The sequence below is a fragment of the Dipodomys ordii genome, unplaced genomic scaffold, assembly GCF_000151885.1.
Source record: "Dipodomys ordii isolate 6190 unplaced genomic scaffold, Dord_2.0 Scaffold196, whole genome shotgun sequence".
Lineage (NCBI taxonomy): Eukaryota > Metazoa > Chordata > Mammalia > Rodentia > Heteromyidae > Dipodomys > Dipodomys ordii.
The window spans coordinates 1,557,117-1,571,846 of record NW_012267412.1 but is presented as its reverse complement, the minus strand read 5'-3'; the positions used below and the strand labels follow the sequence as shown (position 1 = coordinate 1,571,846).

Here is a 14,730-nt window from a genome sequence, read left to right as displayed (position 1 = left end):
TGATCCTAGGCTGCCTATGGGGGCTGTAGTAATTTGCCCCTATCTGCCTATCTTGGTTGGAAATCTGGAGCACTCTTTGGATTATGACTCTAAAATTCCTCAATTGAATGTAACTGCATCATGTAAGAGATGTGACATGTCCAACAGTTAACATAAAAAGAATTGATTTCAGGTAGAATTGGATGATGAAAAGGCTGCAACCCTGCAGATATTTAATTTCTAATCCTAGATGTTACTTCTTTATTGCGTGATTGTTAGGTGTGGAGGAAAGTGCTGTCCTTAAGGAGTCAAGTTGGGAACAAAACACTAGTTAGTGTCAGGGAATGACGGAAGCAAAAATGAAACTTGAGGTATACTGGAATGAGGATACAGGGGACTACAAGTCTGTGTAGTATTCCCGCATGCAATTTGAACCATGCACCAAAGAAAACACATGCCATCAGCAAGAAAGAAGAATTAGCCAAGCCCCCAGTAACCCGTCCAATATAGCAGTAGTAAAACCCTCCTTTCTGATCTTGATTTCATACTGGAAGCGCTGCAAGATCTTTTAAAAATAAATTCTAGTAGCCAAGAAATGGTGTCTCACACCTGTAATACTACTCAGGAGGCTGAGATCTGAGGGTTAGCATATGAAGCCAGGCCAGGCAGAAAAATCTGAGAGATTCCTATCCCCAACAAACCAGCAAAAAGCCAGAAGTGGAGGTGTGGCTCTAATGGTAGAGCACCAGCCTTGATTAAAAACAAACCCAAGGAAGACTGAAAGGCCATGAGTTCAAGACCCAGTTCTGGCACAACAGCAGCGAAACAAAAATCCTGGTTTTGTGATGGAGCTATAACTTAGTGGTAGAGCATGTCTCATAGCACGTGCAAGGTACTGGGTTCAAGCCCCATCACTTAAAAAATTATGTGAAAAAAATCAATCTTGGTGGTTAAGACCCTGTAATTAAAATTAGAAAGTCTGGGAAGTGGACCTAGATATTAATATTGGTGATTTTAAAATACCTGAGCCTCTAGACAGAACTGAAGGAAGGGAAAGAAGGAAGGGAAAGGATTTGGAGAATGAAAAGATTGGCATTTCATATAATCTTTTCCAAAAGGCCCTGAAAGTATCTTATATTAAAGGTGGAAGAAAGTGGCTCACACCTGTAACCCTAGCTACTCAGGAGACTAAGATTTGCTGACTGCAGTTCAAAGTCAGCCTAGGCAAAAAAGTGTGTGAGACTATTTTTTTTCCACTCCTGGGGCTTGAACTCAGGGCCTGGGCACTGTCCCTGAGCTTCTTTTACTCAAGGCTAGCATTCTACCACTTCAGCACAGCACCACTTCTGGGTTTTTCTGTTTATGTGGTACTGAGAAATCAGCCCAGGGCTTCGTGCATGCTAGGCAAGCATTATACCACTAAGCCACATTCCCAGCCCACTTGTGAGATTTGTATCTCTAATTAACTACGAAAAAGAGTCAGAAGTGGAGTTGTGGTTCAAATGCAGGAGTACTATCCTTGGGCCATAAAGCTCAGGGATGATGACCAGGCCCTGAGTTAAAAAAAAAAAAAAGTAGAGGGGCTGGGAAGGTGGCTCAGTGGTAGAGTGCTTGCCTTGCATGCATGAGGCCCTGGGTTCGATTCCTCAGCACCACATAAGCAGAGAAAGCCGGAAGTGGGGCTGAGGCTCGCTGAAGAGCTGAGGGACAGCGCCCAGACCCAGAGTTCAGGCCCCTCGACCTACAAAAAGCAAAAACAAAAAGTAGAAGAAAGAAGCCAGATATTGGTGGCTCACACATGTAATCCTAGCAACCAGGAGACTGGGATTGGAGGATCACAACTGGAAACTAACCCTGACAGACAAATCCAAGAGACTCTTATTTTCAATTAATCCCTCCCCCCACCAAAAAAAAAAAAAGCTGGATGTGGAGGTGTGGCTCAAGCAAGGCATCAGCTTTGAGCAAAAGGAAAAGCTAAGGGAGAGAGCCTAGGCCCTGAATTTAAGCCCCAGAATCAACATGCACGCATACGCGCGCGCGCACACACACACACACACAGACACACACACACACACAGACACACACACACACAGACACACACACACACAGACACACACACACAGACAGAAACACATTAAAATAATACTTGAGATTGAAATATTAGAATCAGCAATGTTGGCTTCTAAACCCTTAAAGGGAATGATACCACCATATAAACTGCTTGTGCTATAAAATATTTACTCCTGGTAACAAGTGCTTTTCAAGTTGCTTTTGCTGAATAGCACTGACTACTTACTTGGGCTCAAGAATTAAGCAAAATAAGAGAAAAATCTTGCCATCCCAGCCTTGGTTTTGTATCTGTGTCCTTTGTTCTAAACCACCCACTTTGCCATCATCTTGGAATCCAGGAAAGGACAGGACTGATCAGTGACATTGTTCTGACAAGAAGCTGAAACTATCTCTAAGGAAGAGCAGATCGCTCCCTAAGTGAGGGTAAGTACCTGCAATGATGAGGCTGTTCCCTGGAGCAGGAGATGTCAGCCACAGCCACCAGATTGTTCCCTTAAAGTGATGACAGTGAAAACGTCTCCAGAATTTGGTAGTGACCAGCCAGCCGGGCCACATCTATAACTGGTGTTCATCATTCCTTCCAATTCCTTCCCCCAGTTCTTTGTCTATGTAAACCTCTAGCTCATGTCCATGCTCCAAAGATGGCTGAAAGTCTGCAGAAGATCTTTGCAGGGTAAGCCCATCCTATGTAATAAACCTCCTTTCTGCTCTCTTCACCATGGCTCTTTCTTTTTTTGGGGGGGGGGATCTGGTCGTGGGGCCTAAATTCTGGGCCTGGGCGCTGTTCCTCAGCGCTTCAGCTCAAGGCTAGTGCTCTACCACTTGAGACACAGCTCCACTTCCAGCTTTTTTCTTTTTGTTTATGTGGTGCTGAGGAATCAAACCCAGGGCCTCATGCATGCAAGGCAAGCGCTCTACCACTGAGCCACCTTCCCAGCCCCGACCATGGCTCTTTCTTTGACAGACCTGACGTAGAAGCCCCTGACTCAGGCCTGGAGTATAAAATTCCACTTTGATTCCCACTTCACTGGAAGACAAAAATATAGAAGGGCTGAGTTGACAATTTTTCTTTTCTTTTATTCTTTCTTTCTCTCTCTCTCTCTTTCTTTCTTTCTTTTTCTTCCTTTCCTACCTCCTTTCTTCATTCCTTCTTTCCTTCCTTCTTTTTCTTTCTCTCTTTTTCTTTCCTTCCTTCCTTCTTTCCTTTCCTTCCTTCCTTCCTTCTATCCTTCCTTTGTTTCTTCCTGTCCTTGTCCTAGGTCTCAAACTCAGGAACTGGTCACCAACCCTGAATATTTTTGCTCAAAGCTAGTGCTCTACTACTTGAACCAATGTTCTACTTTTGGTTTTTTGGTAGACAATTGGAGATAAGAGTCTCGTGGACTTTTCTGCTTGAAGTTGGTTTTGAACTGCAGTCTTCAGATCCCAGCTTCTTGAGTAGCTACAATTACAGTTGTGAGCTACAGGTGCTCAACTCTTTATTTAAACTGAACACTCCTGTTAGAATCCCAAAGATGAAATGAAATGCTTACTTTCCCTCTTCCTGGGTACATCTGCTATGTTAATAAATCTACTTCCTCTGATCTTCTTTGACAGGTGTATTGGGGCAAGTGGTGGAACCCAGCATATTGGAATCCGCAGAGTCAGGCCTTTGGCCTAGGATTATGGTTAGGGCAACTCAGAATGACCATGGACTATGCCCCAGATATTGTTAAAAGGCTCCAAACCCAAAAGACAGGGAGGAAAACTATTGATTAAAACAAAACTTGTTTGATGTTCCAATGAACTGAACTCTTAAGCCTTCGAATTACTGCTATATTGGTTGCACACAATATAGAGTGCCTGGTGAACCAAAGATAGGTGGAGGGATTAGAATACTAGGGTGTGGGAGGATGAGGTGTCAAAGTTGAGAATACATTTTTCCTACAGTACTTTTTTTTTCCCTCTGAGACTTAGATTTCTTTTTTTCTTTTTTTTTGGTCGGTGGTGGGACTTGAACTCTGGGCCTGGGCGCTGTCCCTCAGCTCTTCAGCTCAAGGCGAGCGCTCTACCACTTGAGCTACAGCGCCACTTCCGGTTTTCTGGTGGTTTATTGGAGATAGGAGTCTCACAGTCTCTCCTGCCCGGGCTGGCTTTGAACCGCGATCCTCAGATCTCAGCCTCCTGAGTAGCTAGGATTACAGGCATGAGCCACCAGCGCCTGGCAAGACTTAGATTTCTTATTTTTTTTTTTTGCTGAGCATGGGGCCTGAACTCTGGGCCTGGACGCTGTCCCTCAGCTTTTCAGCTCAAGGCTAGTGCTCTACCACTTAAGCCATAAGCCACAGCACCACTTCCGGCTTTTTCTGCTTATGTGGTGCTGAGGAATCGAACCCAGGGCCTCATGCATGCGAGGCAAGCGCTCTACCACTGAGCCACCTTCCCAGCCCTCCTCTGAGACTTAGAAGTGTGTATAGAAGCCAGGCATCCTCTTACCTTTACTATCTTGACACACACCCATGTATTTTTGAATAAGTAAAGTAATGAAATACAATAAATGCTTTTAAAGAATAAAGGAACAAAAATCTTGAATGACATAACATTCTATCAACTGACCCAGTGAATTTCAATGAAATAATTAAAGACTTATAAGGGTATCTTTTGTAACATTATGGATAAAAACAGTACCGGGCTCAAATTTGGGGCCTGGGTACTGCCCCTTAGCTACTTCACTTGAGGCTGGCATTCTACCACTTGATCCATAGTTCTACATCCAGCTTTTTAGTGGTTAATTTGAGATAAGATTCTCACAGACTTTCCCAACTGTACTGGCTTTGAACCTTGATCCTTAGATCTCAGCCTCCTGAGTAGCTCAGATTACAGGTATGAGCCACCAGAGCTCAGCAGAATATACATACATACATATACATATATATATATATATATATACACACACACATACATATTATAGCTATTTTAGAAGCAGGGAAAACTTGAGTGGGAAGAAACAGCAAGTTCTTAGGTACTTCTTACCTATTCCTTTCCTATTCATAGCCTTCCCCACTATAAATATTTGAACCTGAAAAGGTACATTTGTTATAAATGATCAACTTACAATGACACATCATTATCATCCGAAGTTCATAGTGTACATTACACTCTTCTCCCATGAGCGAACACTCTATGGGTTTTGACAATGTTGTAATAACATGTGTCCACCATTATAACATTATAAAATACCCTCTGAGCTCCACCTACTAATCCTTCCCCCTTTCCAATCCCTGGCAACCACAGATGTTCTTACAGTCTTCATAAATGTGCCTTTTCTAAAATACCCTACAGTGGGATTTAAGCAAACATCAAGTATTTCTGGATCAGGATTGAACGTTTTCATGGAAACAACTTCTCTCTGAGGATTAGAATAAGGTTTCTTTGGGACACTGAAATCAATGTCTCAAAGGCTTGGGCCATCCAAGCTGGTAGTTCACTGTTTCTGAATATGTCTTCCTTTTTTTGTGTGTACTAGTCCTGGGACTTGAACTCAGGAGATCTAGGATCTATCCTTGAGCTTTTATGTTCATGACTAGCGCTCTACCATTTGAGCACACAGCACTACTTCTGGCTTTTGGGTGGTTAATTGGAGAATAAGAATCTCACAGATTCTCTTGCCCAGTCTGGTTTCAAACCACAACCCTCAGTTAGGATTACAGGTATGAGCCACAGATGCCTCCTGGTTTCCCACACTTTTTTTTTTTTTGCACTGGTTATTTTTTAAATTAGGTCTCTTGTTTCCTGTCCAGGCACATGTCTACACCACAATCCTATTATTTTTCACTTTCCATTGTAGCTGGGATTACAGGTATGTATCACCACACCCAGCTTCTTCTGTTGAGATGGAGTCTCAGAGTTTTCTCCCCAATCTGGTTTTATGACCAGAATCTTAACTTCATATATAGCTAGGTTGACAGGTGTGTACTTCTGTGTCCAGCTATTGGTTGAGAAGAAATCTTGTGTGTATGATTGGACAGTCCTCAAACTGCTATCCTTCTGATCTCAGTTTCTCAAATAGCTAGGATTATATGCATGATCCACTACCACCCAGCACCACATAGGATTTTTTAAATTTTGTTTTTGCTGGCTGTGGGGCTTGAACTCAGGGCCTGGGCACTGTCTCTGAGCTCTTTTACTGAAGGCTAGTGCTCTATCACTTTCAGCCACTGCTCCACTTCCAGTTTTTGAGTGGTAAATTGGAGATAAGAGTTCTGCCCAAACTGGCTTCAAACCAGAATCCTCAGATCTGTCTCCTGAGTAGTTCAGGATTACAGGTGTGAGCCACCGGCACCCAGAACCATATAGTTTTTAAATATTGGAAAAAGGACACTAGGAGCCAGGAGTTGGTGGCTCACACCTGTAATCCCAGCTACTCAGGAGGCTAAGATCTGAGGATTATGGTACAAAGCTAGCTCAGATAGAAAAGCCAATGATTAACTACAGAAAAGCTAGAAATAGAACTGTGGCTCAAGTGGTAAAGAGCTAGCCTTGAGTAAAAGATTGAAGGACAGATCCCAGGCCCAGAGTTCAAGCCCAGAACTAGAAAACACACAAACATAAAGACTATTATCGAGCGTCATGTTCTAAGCCTGGCAGACACTATGGGCACACTTCGCTTCTATGTGACCTCATTTTAGTGAGTGACCCAACTATAGAGATATCTAGGCTAATGAAAAGAGGTCAAGGGCTGAAAATAGCATGGGCAATATCGAGCTAGACTTGACCTTGTAGGCAAAGGTGAGGTCGTGAAGGCAACTCTACTGAGCTTCAATTTCTTCCATCTCTTAGGGAAATTCCTTTGGGCAGCTTATGTCTAAAGAGCTGAGCATAAACAGGATGACTATCTTAATAAACCCTTGCTTGGGAGTGCACATGTTGGTAGGTGGGTATACAGTGTAGCCCACATTGGGGATTTTAGTCTCATTATGCCCATTCCCAACAACACATTGAAGCCAAGAAGAGTCAAAAGGACATACTTTATTAGCTATTGTCTACATTTGAACCTCTCTCTCTGTCCCATTCCTACCACCACTCATCTTGTACAAGAAATCACACCCACATGGTACACTCTCTGTGATTCTCAGGGCGGGAGAATAAGAGGACTGGGATGATTGGCAGGCGATGGGCACTGTGTAGAGTGCTGTTTTTTTGTGGGGAAAGGCAGCACACGCAGCTTCTTTTCCTCAGGCCCCATGAAGAGGAAAGACACATCCACGGTTGTTCCCTGGGGATCTGTGGTCAGGTCCAACTGCACGGGGAAGGCTTCCTGAGGATCTTTCTCCTGAGGATCTTTGGCCTTTTCATCATCCAAGTCAGGGAGGTGCTGGACAGAGCCCCTTGGTATGGGGAAACTGGAAAGCTTTTTCTTAGATGGGTCCTCTGTCTCAGGGAGGATTGGGGGTCCCTGGGTAGCCTCAGTATTTTCACTTCCTGGAACCTGAACCAGAAATTAAAAAAAAATTAATGAATTTTCTAGGGAAAGCCCTGACAGGTACCAGGCTCAAGCTGTTTTATTCCTTTCTGGTAGAATCTTATACAGTAAAACCAGCTAAAAGGAGGCTGGGAATGTGGCTTAGTGATAGAATGCTTGCCTTTATGCCTGCCTAGCATGCATAAAGCCCTGGGCTCGATTCCTCAGCACCACATAAATAGAAAAAGCCAGAAATGGCGCTGTGGCTCAAGTTGTAGAGTGTTGGTTTTGAGTAAAAGAAGCTCAGGGACAGTGCCCAGGCTCTAAGTTCAAGTCCCAGGATTGGCAAAAAAAAAACCCAGCTAAGAGGACGGGGCTCCTGGTTCAAGGGGGAAAGTAAATACAGATAAGGACCAGAGAAGACTTAGACTTATAAAAGCTTGGCTTCAAGTCTCACAATTTCAGAGCTGAAAATGATCCGAAGAGTCTTGATGAAGTGTCTCTGTTCCCAGTAGTAGCAGCAGGTGGCATGCAGCAGGTGGTATCTTTTATTATTATTATATTATCTACTTTTAAATTAATTAATTATGCATCTACTAGGCTTGAATTCCTGGCCTCTGACTGTCCCTTGCATTTTGGCTCAAGGCTGAAACTCTACTATTTAAGTCACACTTCTACTTCTATCTTTCTATTGGATGACTGGAAATGAGTCTCTCAGATGGGTGTTGGTGTCTCATACCTGTAATCTACTCAGAAGATCCAGATCTGAAGACCACAGTTCAAAGCCAGCCTGGCCAAGAAAGTCTATGAGACTCTGATCTCCAATTAAACCAGCAAAAAGCCAGAGGTGGAGGTGTGGCTCAAGTGGCAACATGCCAGCCTTGAGCAAAGAAAGCTAAGGGACAGCCCCCAGGCTTTGAATTAAAGCCCTAGTACTGGAACAACAAAAACACTCTGGGATTTGTCTGCTCAGGCTGGCTTTGAATCATGATTTCAGCCTCTTGAGTAGTAGCTAGGAATTGCAAGCATTTGTCACTCCTACCTGGCACTTTTCACTGTTTATTCTGTATTGAACCTTGCATGGCACACTCATTTAGCTGCTCTTAGTTTCTTTTGGGGAACTGAGTGAGGTCAGAGAACTCACAGGTGCAGAGCAGGACCGGAAGCAAAGCAGCCTGTACCAGGCTGACTAATATGGGATGCTTAGTAACTTCCATGATAGGGGAACTGAATGTTTTTTTGGTTCTTTGTTTTTTTGTTAGTCGTGAGGCTTGAACACTGGGCTTGGGGGTTGTCCCTCAGCTCTTCAGCTCAAGGCGAGAGCTCTACCACTTGAGCCACAGCACCACTTCTGGTTTTCTAGTAGTTTATTGGAGATAAGAGTCTCACAGACTTTCCTGCCCAGGCTGGCTTTGAACTGCAATCCTCAGATCTCAGCCTCCTGAGTAGCTAGAATTACAGGCCTGAGCCACCACAGCCAGCACTGGAATGTTTTCATAGAAGTGACTTCTCCTGAGGCTGGGAGTAAGACTTCTTTGGGACACTGAATTTCATGTCTCAGAAGCTTGGGCCATCCAAGCTGGTTGTTCATTGTTTCTGTAATCTTAAGCCATATTGTAATTAAAGTATGGCAGGGCTCTAGTCAGCTACCATGAATGAGTGTGACTAGCTCCAACCAGTAGATGTCCCCTTCGGATAGTTTGAATAAAGTGAGGATCTTGGATCTCAAAAGAGGCTGGTGGGTCATGGTGGGTATATACAAATACAATGCTCTTTTCTTTCACAAAGGACAATTAGATTGAAGAAAATACCTGTGATTCAAAGAAGTCACAAGATACAGTAACAAACTTATCTTCTTGTGTTTTAGTCAGAGAACCTTCGCAAAGACCAACAGACTGAAAATAAAGAAAAATACAAGGTCATGTCAGTGTTAAGATTACCATAAGCGGAAATCAGCTCACTTTCTGCTTCCATTGGCACAGAACCAATCAACATTTTTAAGTTGTTGTTTATGATAGACAGGCTCTGGTCCATTCCCTGCAAATCATCTCTACCAAGAAATCATACAAACTAGGCTAAATTGCCTCCAGTAATAGAAAACTCCCTATATCTTGAGGACCAAAACTCAACTATTAGAAATGTATTTACATTGAGCAGAAACCAGTATCTATATAACTTCTACCTGTTGGCTTTAGTTCTATTCTTCTGTCAATTTGAAAACCTGTTTTTGTCTTTTTTTTTTAAATAGCATCCATTCCAAGTATTTTCCACTTGAATTTTTTCTTCTTAGACAAAATAACTGTTTCATCACCTTACTGTTATTTTAATATAAAATAAAGATTTTCTTATTACAAATGTAATAAATAGTTCTTTATTTAATATTTAAACAAGAGGAAGATAAAACAATCTGGAATTGATAGAAGACAGTTATTATTTATAATAATTCATTTTCTTCTAATGATTTTCCTGTGTACATATTGTTTTCTAAACATTGGAGCATATTATTATATATCTATTATGTTACTAAGCAATATATTGAGCAAATTCTCTTGGATAGGCTTCTATAATTATCTTCATAATAGCTTCCTAGTAGTGTTTTGTATTATTTGTGTGGTGTGAGTGTGTGTGTTTGTATGTGTGTGTTTGTATGTGTGTATGTGTATGTGACAGTCTGGAGGTTTGAACTCAGAGTCTGGATGCTATCCCAGAGCTTTTGTGCCAAGCATAGCACTCTGCCATGTGAGCAACAGCTCCACTTGTAGCTTTTTGGTGGAGATAAGAGTCTGGGTTTTAGGGGCTGGGAAGGTGGCTCAGTGGTAGAGCGCTTGCCTTGCATCCATGAGGCCCTGGGTTCGATTACTCAGTACCACATAAGCAAAAAGAAAAAAGCTGGAAGTGGCGCTGCGGCTCAAGTGGTAGAGCGCTAGCCTTGAGCTGAAGAGCTGAGGGACAGCGCCCAGGCCCAGAGTTCAGGCCCCACAACTGGACCCCCCCCCAAAAAAAAAGAGTCTGGGTTTTTCTCCCCAGCCTGGCTTGAAACCATGATAATCAGATCTTGGCCTCTTGAGTACTTAGAATTATAGGCATGAGCCACCAACACCTAGCTTTGCTCCTTATTATTTTATAAGCTGTTTTTTGGTTAAACAACTAAAGTGAATCTGATTTTTTTTCTTTATTTGTGGGTCTTATGGTTAAAGTCCATGAATTATAATACAGTACATAAATTATATGTTAGTAAAGCAGTTACTGTCAATAAATGAGAAATATTTCTGGTACCTTTTGCCCATTGTGCCATAATACATTGTAGCCATTTACATTCCCACTAGGTGTTCTTAAAGTGACCCTCTCATTATGGATGTTATTATGGAGCTGCTATTTGACTGTTTCTCGTGTAAAAAGTGGTTCAAGGAATGGAACACCATGTTAATGGTCTCTTCTTTCTTTTTTTCTTTCCTTCCTCCCTTCCTTCTTTCTTTCTTTTTCTCTCTCTCTCTTCCTTCCTTCCTTCTTTCCTTTGTTCCCCGCCCTCTCTTTCTACTATAGTGCATTTCAAATGTAACCCAATCCAAGTAGGATCAGCATCAACCATGAGGAGATTCATCTACATTTTACCATTTTTTTGTAGTTGCATCATGTTGCTAATGTATAGTTATGGTTGAATAAGTGTTTTTGTCATCGCATCTGGGTCTGCATAATTTTTTTATTTTTTATTTTTTTTAATTTTATTTTATTTGTGAACATACTGTACAGAGGAGTTACAATTACATGGGCAGGATAATGCGTACATTTCTTACCAAGCATTGCAGCCTCCTCCTTTGTTTACCCTTCACATCCCTTCCCAGCCTCCCCCCTCCCCCCAGTTTTTTTTTATTTTTAAATTTTATGCCAGCAATAGGGCTTGAACTCAGTGGTTGGGCACCATTCCTTAACTTTTCATGCAAGGTTGGTGCTCTACCGCTTGAGCCACAGTTCCACTTCTGACTTTTTGCTAGTTAATTGGAGAGAAGAGTTATATGGACTTTTCTTCCCGGGCTGGCTTCAAAGCTCAATGACCACATCCCATATTAGCTAGAATTGCATCCATGAAGCCACTGGCCCCCATCTTTGGGTATGTCTAATTTCTAAATAGGTAATTACTTCTTGAGGGGAAGAGGAGTATCTCATACTTTCTATAATTTGTGTTCAACACATTTAGTGATCATCTAAATTATGACAATAAGCAAGAATATTCAAATGTACTCACCACAGAGTTTAGAGATTGCAGTGAGCAGCTCTCCTGGGACTTGGTACATGGTGACTCCTGGATTAAATATTCCACAAAGTAAGCAGGGCCAACCACCCACTGTCATGAGATAGGGTTGAGATGTTAAAGTCAAGCCTTTTACTTGGCAGCATTAGATTTACAGAAACAATTCCAATGCCCAGACACAGTGTTACCATACAAACATATTAACCCACAAGATACAAATCCACTGTCCCTGCAAGACCCCACAGGAGTCCAACATGCCCCATGATTTGTGTATTTAGAAAACACAATCACTACACCTTCATTGAATTCTTAAATTCTAAACATTTTCCCTTAGTGGGTGAGCTTATTTTTCTTCATAAATAGCTGTCTTTTAGTGTATGTAAATACATGCTCTATATACAAGAGAGAAAATATATATTATATGAGAGATAGCAACATAATCCAAAATATGAATGAGTCTCTATTATCTCTAACCCAGAAAATTCAGTACCTGCCCCAGGCCTTAACATGGAATAAAAGTCATCTTGCTAAGTCAGATCTGAGCACATAGCAGTAAATAGTGAACCTACACAGACCCCTCTATTGAAGACAATGAATCCATTTTACATCTTGACTTAACACCAATGAAGTAAAATCAGGTCATGGGATATGCACAGACGTGCCATGGGATAACAAAGATGAAAACATGACTGAGTGTCCAACAGATTACCAGAGGAGGAAATATAGAGAAAGGTTCTGGAGTTCTTAAGAAATGGAGAACCAGGATATTTTCTGCTGACCTTAGGAAATTATAGCAACAGTGATGAGATCCATTGTTTGTATCACTGACCTGGTCATTTTAGCCTTACCTGGCTAGAGGCCTTGGTGATTTTTACGAGAGAGTACTGCTTCGAGGGACTCTCACTGTTGAATTTTGCAAGAGACTCAGTCACAGCTTCCAGAACCTCGGGGTCTGACAAGTTGGTGGGGCTGGGGCAATCAGGGCACATAGTATGAATCTTTCTCCGAGAAACTGTTGATGCCAACAAGAGGAATTTATTTTCATGAGTCATGAAAATAACAGAGGCCAAGACTGAACAAACTAGATACTATTCAGTGTTAGTGAGGATGGAGTGGGAAAGATCTTTTCAGGGATGAAGATGTGCCTCACAGAGTAAGGCACTTGTCTAAGAAGCATAAGGCCTGAGTTCAAAATCTAGTACTACCAAAAGAAATATTTTTTTTGAGTCCAGTCGGGGGGGGGGCCTAAACTCTGGGCCTGCATGCTGTCCCTCAGCTCTTCAGCTCAAGGCTAGCGCTCTACCACTTGAGCCACAGTGCCACTTCCGACTTTTTTCTTTTTGCTTATGTGGTGCTGAGGAATCAAACCAGGGCCTCAGGCATGCAAGGCAAGCACTCTACCACTGAGCCACCTTCCCAGCCCCAGCCAAAAGAAATATTTAAAAAAAAAAAAAAACAAGAGAAAGACAAGCTGGGCATGGGTAGCTCATTCTTATAATCCTAGCTACTCAGGAGGCTGAGATCTGAGGATTATGGTTTGAAGCCAGTTCTGGCAGAAAAGTTCATGAAACTCTAATCTCTTAATTAACCACAAAAAAAAAATCCAGAAGTAGAACTGTAGCTCAAGTGCCAGCCTTGAGTGATAAAGCTAAGGAACAGTATCCAGGCCCCCCCCAACATACCCACACATATAACAATAATAATAATAATAAAAGGAGAAAAATATTTTCTGGAACAGAATCTCTTGGCAATGAGTATTCTCTAATGAGCATTATTTCTTTCATAATAACAAAAGAAATCAAAGCAAGACAGATTTCACCTACCGCAAATGTATATATTCTAGAAATTTTGTTTTAACATGCATAATACCGTATAATCTGACACACCTCCTTCCCAGTTCAGTGTAATTTCTCACCATTGCCTCTATATACTGGGTGCCTTTGAAAAGTTGGGACTTCATTGTTGCCATGTCTTATTTGTTAGTTGGTGCTTAAAACATACCATAACTTTAAACACATAATGTTCAGTAAATGCTTATAGAATAAGAAGATGATAAAAAAAATGAAGGTAGAAGCCTTTCCCTTTGGTTAGAAAATACAGGTGAGACAGAACCAAATTGGTTGAACCACTGTGACTAGAAAGAATGATCACATTGATGAATAGCCATAGTGTCTGGGAAGAGCTGGAGATGGAAGATAATTTGCTAGTATATCAGGCTACGGATTTTACCTGTAAGCTTTTCACAGGAAAGCTCATTGTTCAAGCTGGGCACAGGTAGCTCATACCTGTAATCCTATCTACTCAAGAGGCTGAGATCTGAGGATCACAGTTCAAAGCCAGTTTGAGTAGGAAAATTTGTGAGCCTGTTATCTCCAAAAAGCCAAGAGTAGAGCTGTGGCTCAAGTGGTAGATCACTAGCCTTGAGCAAAAAAAAAAAAAAAGCTCAGAAACAATGCCCTGGCCTTGGGTCAAGCCCCAAGACTGGCACAGGAAGAAAGGAAGGAAAGTAGGAAGGAAGGGAAAGGAAAGAAAAGGATTATATATTGGCGGTATATTGGGAGACTATGAAAGATTATGAAGAGTTAGATCCACAGCTTGTCATTGCTGCATTATCACCCATCATTTCCTGACTCTCATAGCTCTGATAACTATGACCATCATACAAGTACTGAGACTGTAAGTTGTTCTCTAATTCATTTTAAGTTAGTCTTCTCTTCAAAGCCAGGAACCTTCAGCTGTGGCTAATGAAAGGTTTGCTCTTTTGCCTTAGCAAGGAAACCAGCTGCATCATTATCACCCGGAGCTGGGTAAAAATGCAGAATCTCAGGCCCTGCCAAGCATACAGAATCAGAATGTGCATTTTAATAAGATCTGAAAGGAATCTCTCTCTTTCTCTCTGTCACACATACCCATAGACATACACACACACACACACACACACACACACATACACACACACACACACACACACACACACACACACAGAGGTTTG

At 41.9% G+C, this 14,730-nt stretch overlaps 1 protein-coding gene across 1 annotated transcript in view; it reads right to left on the bottom strand.

Annotated features, from left to right (window-relative positions):
• Positions 1-7,075: 7,075 nt before the first annotated feature.
• Fetub (fetuin B) overlaps positions 7,076-14,730 on the bottom strand; it is a 10,897-nt gene continuing 3,242 nt past the window's right edge. Inside the window, exons 3-6 of the mRNA XM_013034780.1 lie at positions 12,587-12,810; positions 11,733-11,831; positions 9,301-9,384; positions 7,076-7,522 (exon numbers count right to left, since the gene is read on the bottom strand). Coding sequence (XP_012890234.1) covers positions 7,160-7,522; positions 9,301-9,384; positions 11,733-11,831; positions 12,587-12,810 — 770 coding nt within the window. The 3' untranslated portion in view covers positions 7,076-7,159. The remainder of the gene's footprint in view (positions 7,523-9,300; positions 9,385-11,732; positions 11,832-12,586; positions 12,811-14,730) is intronic.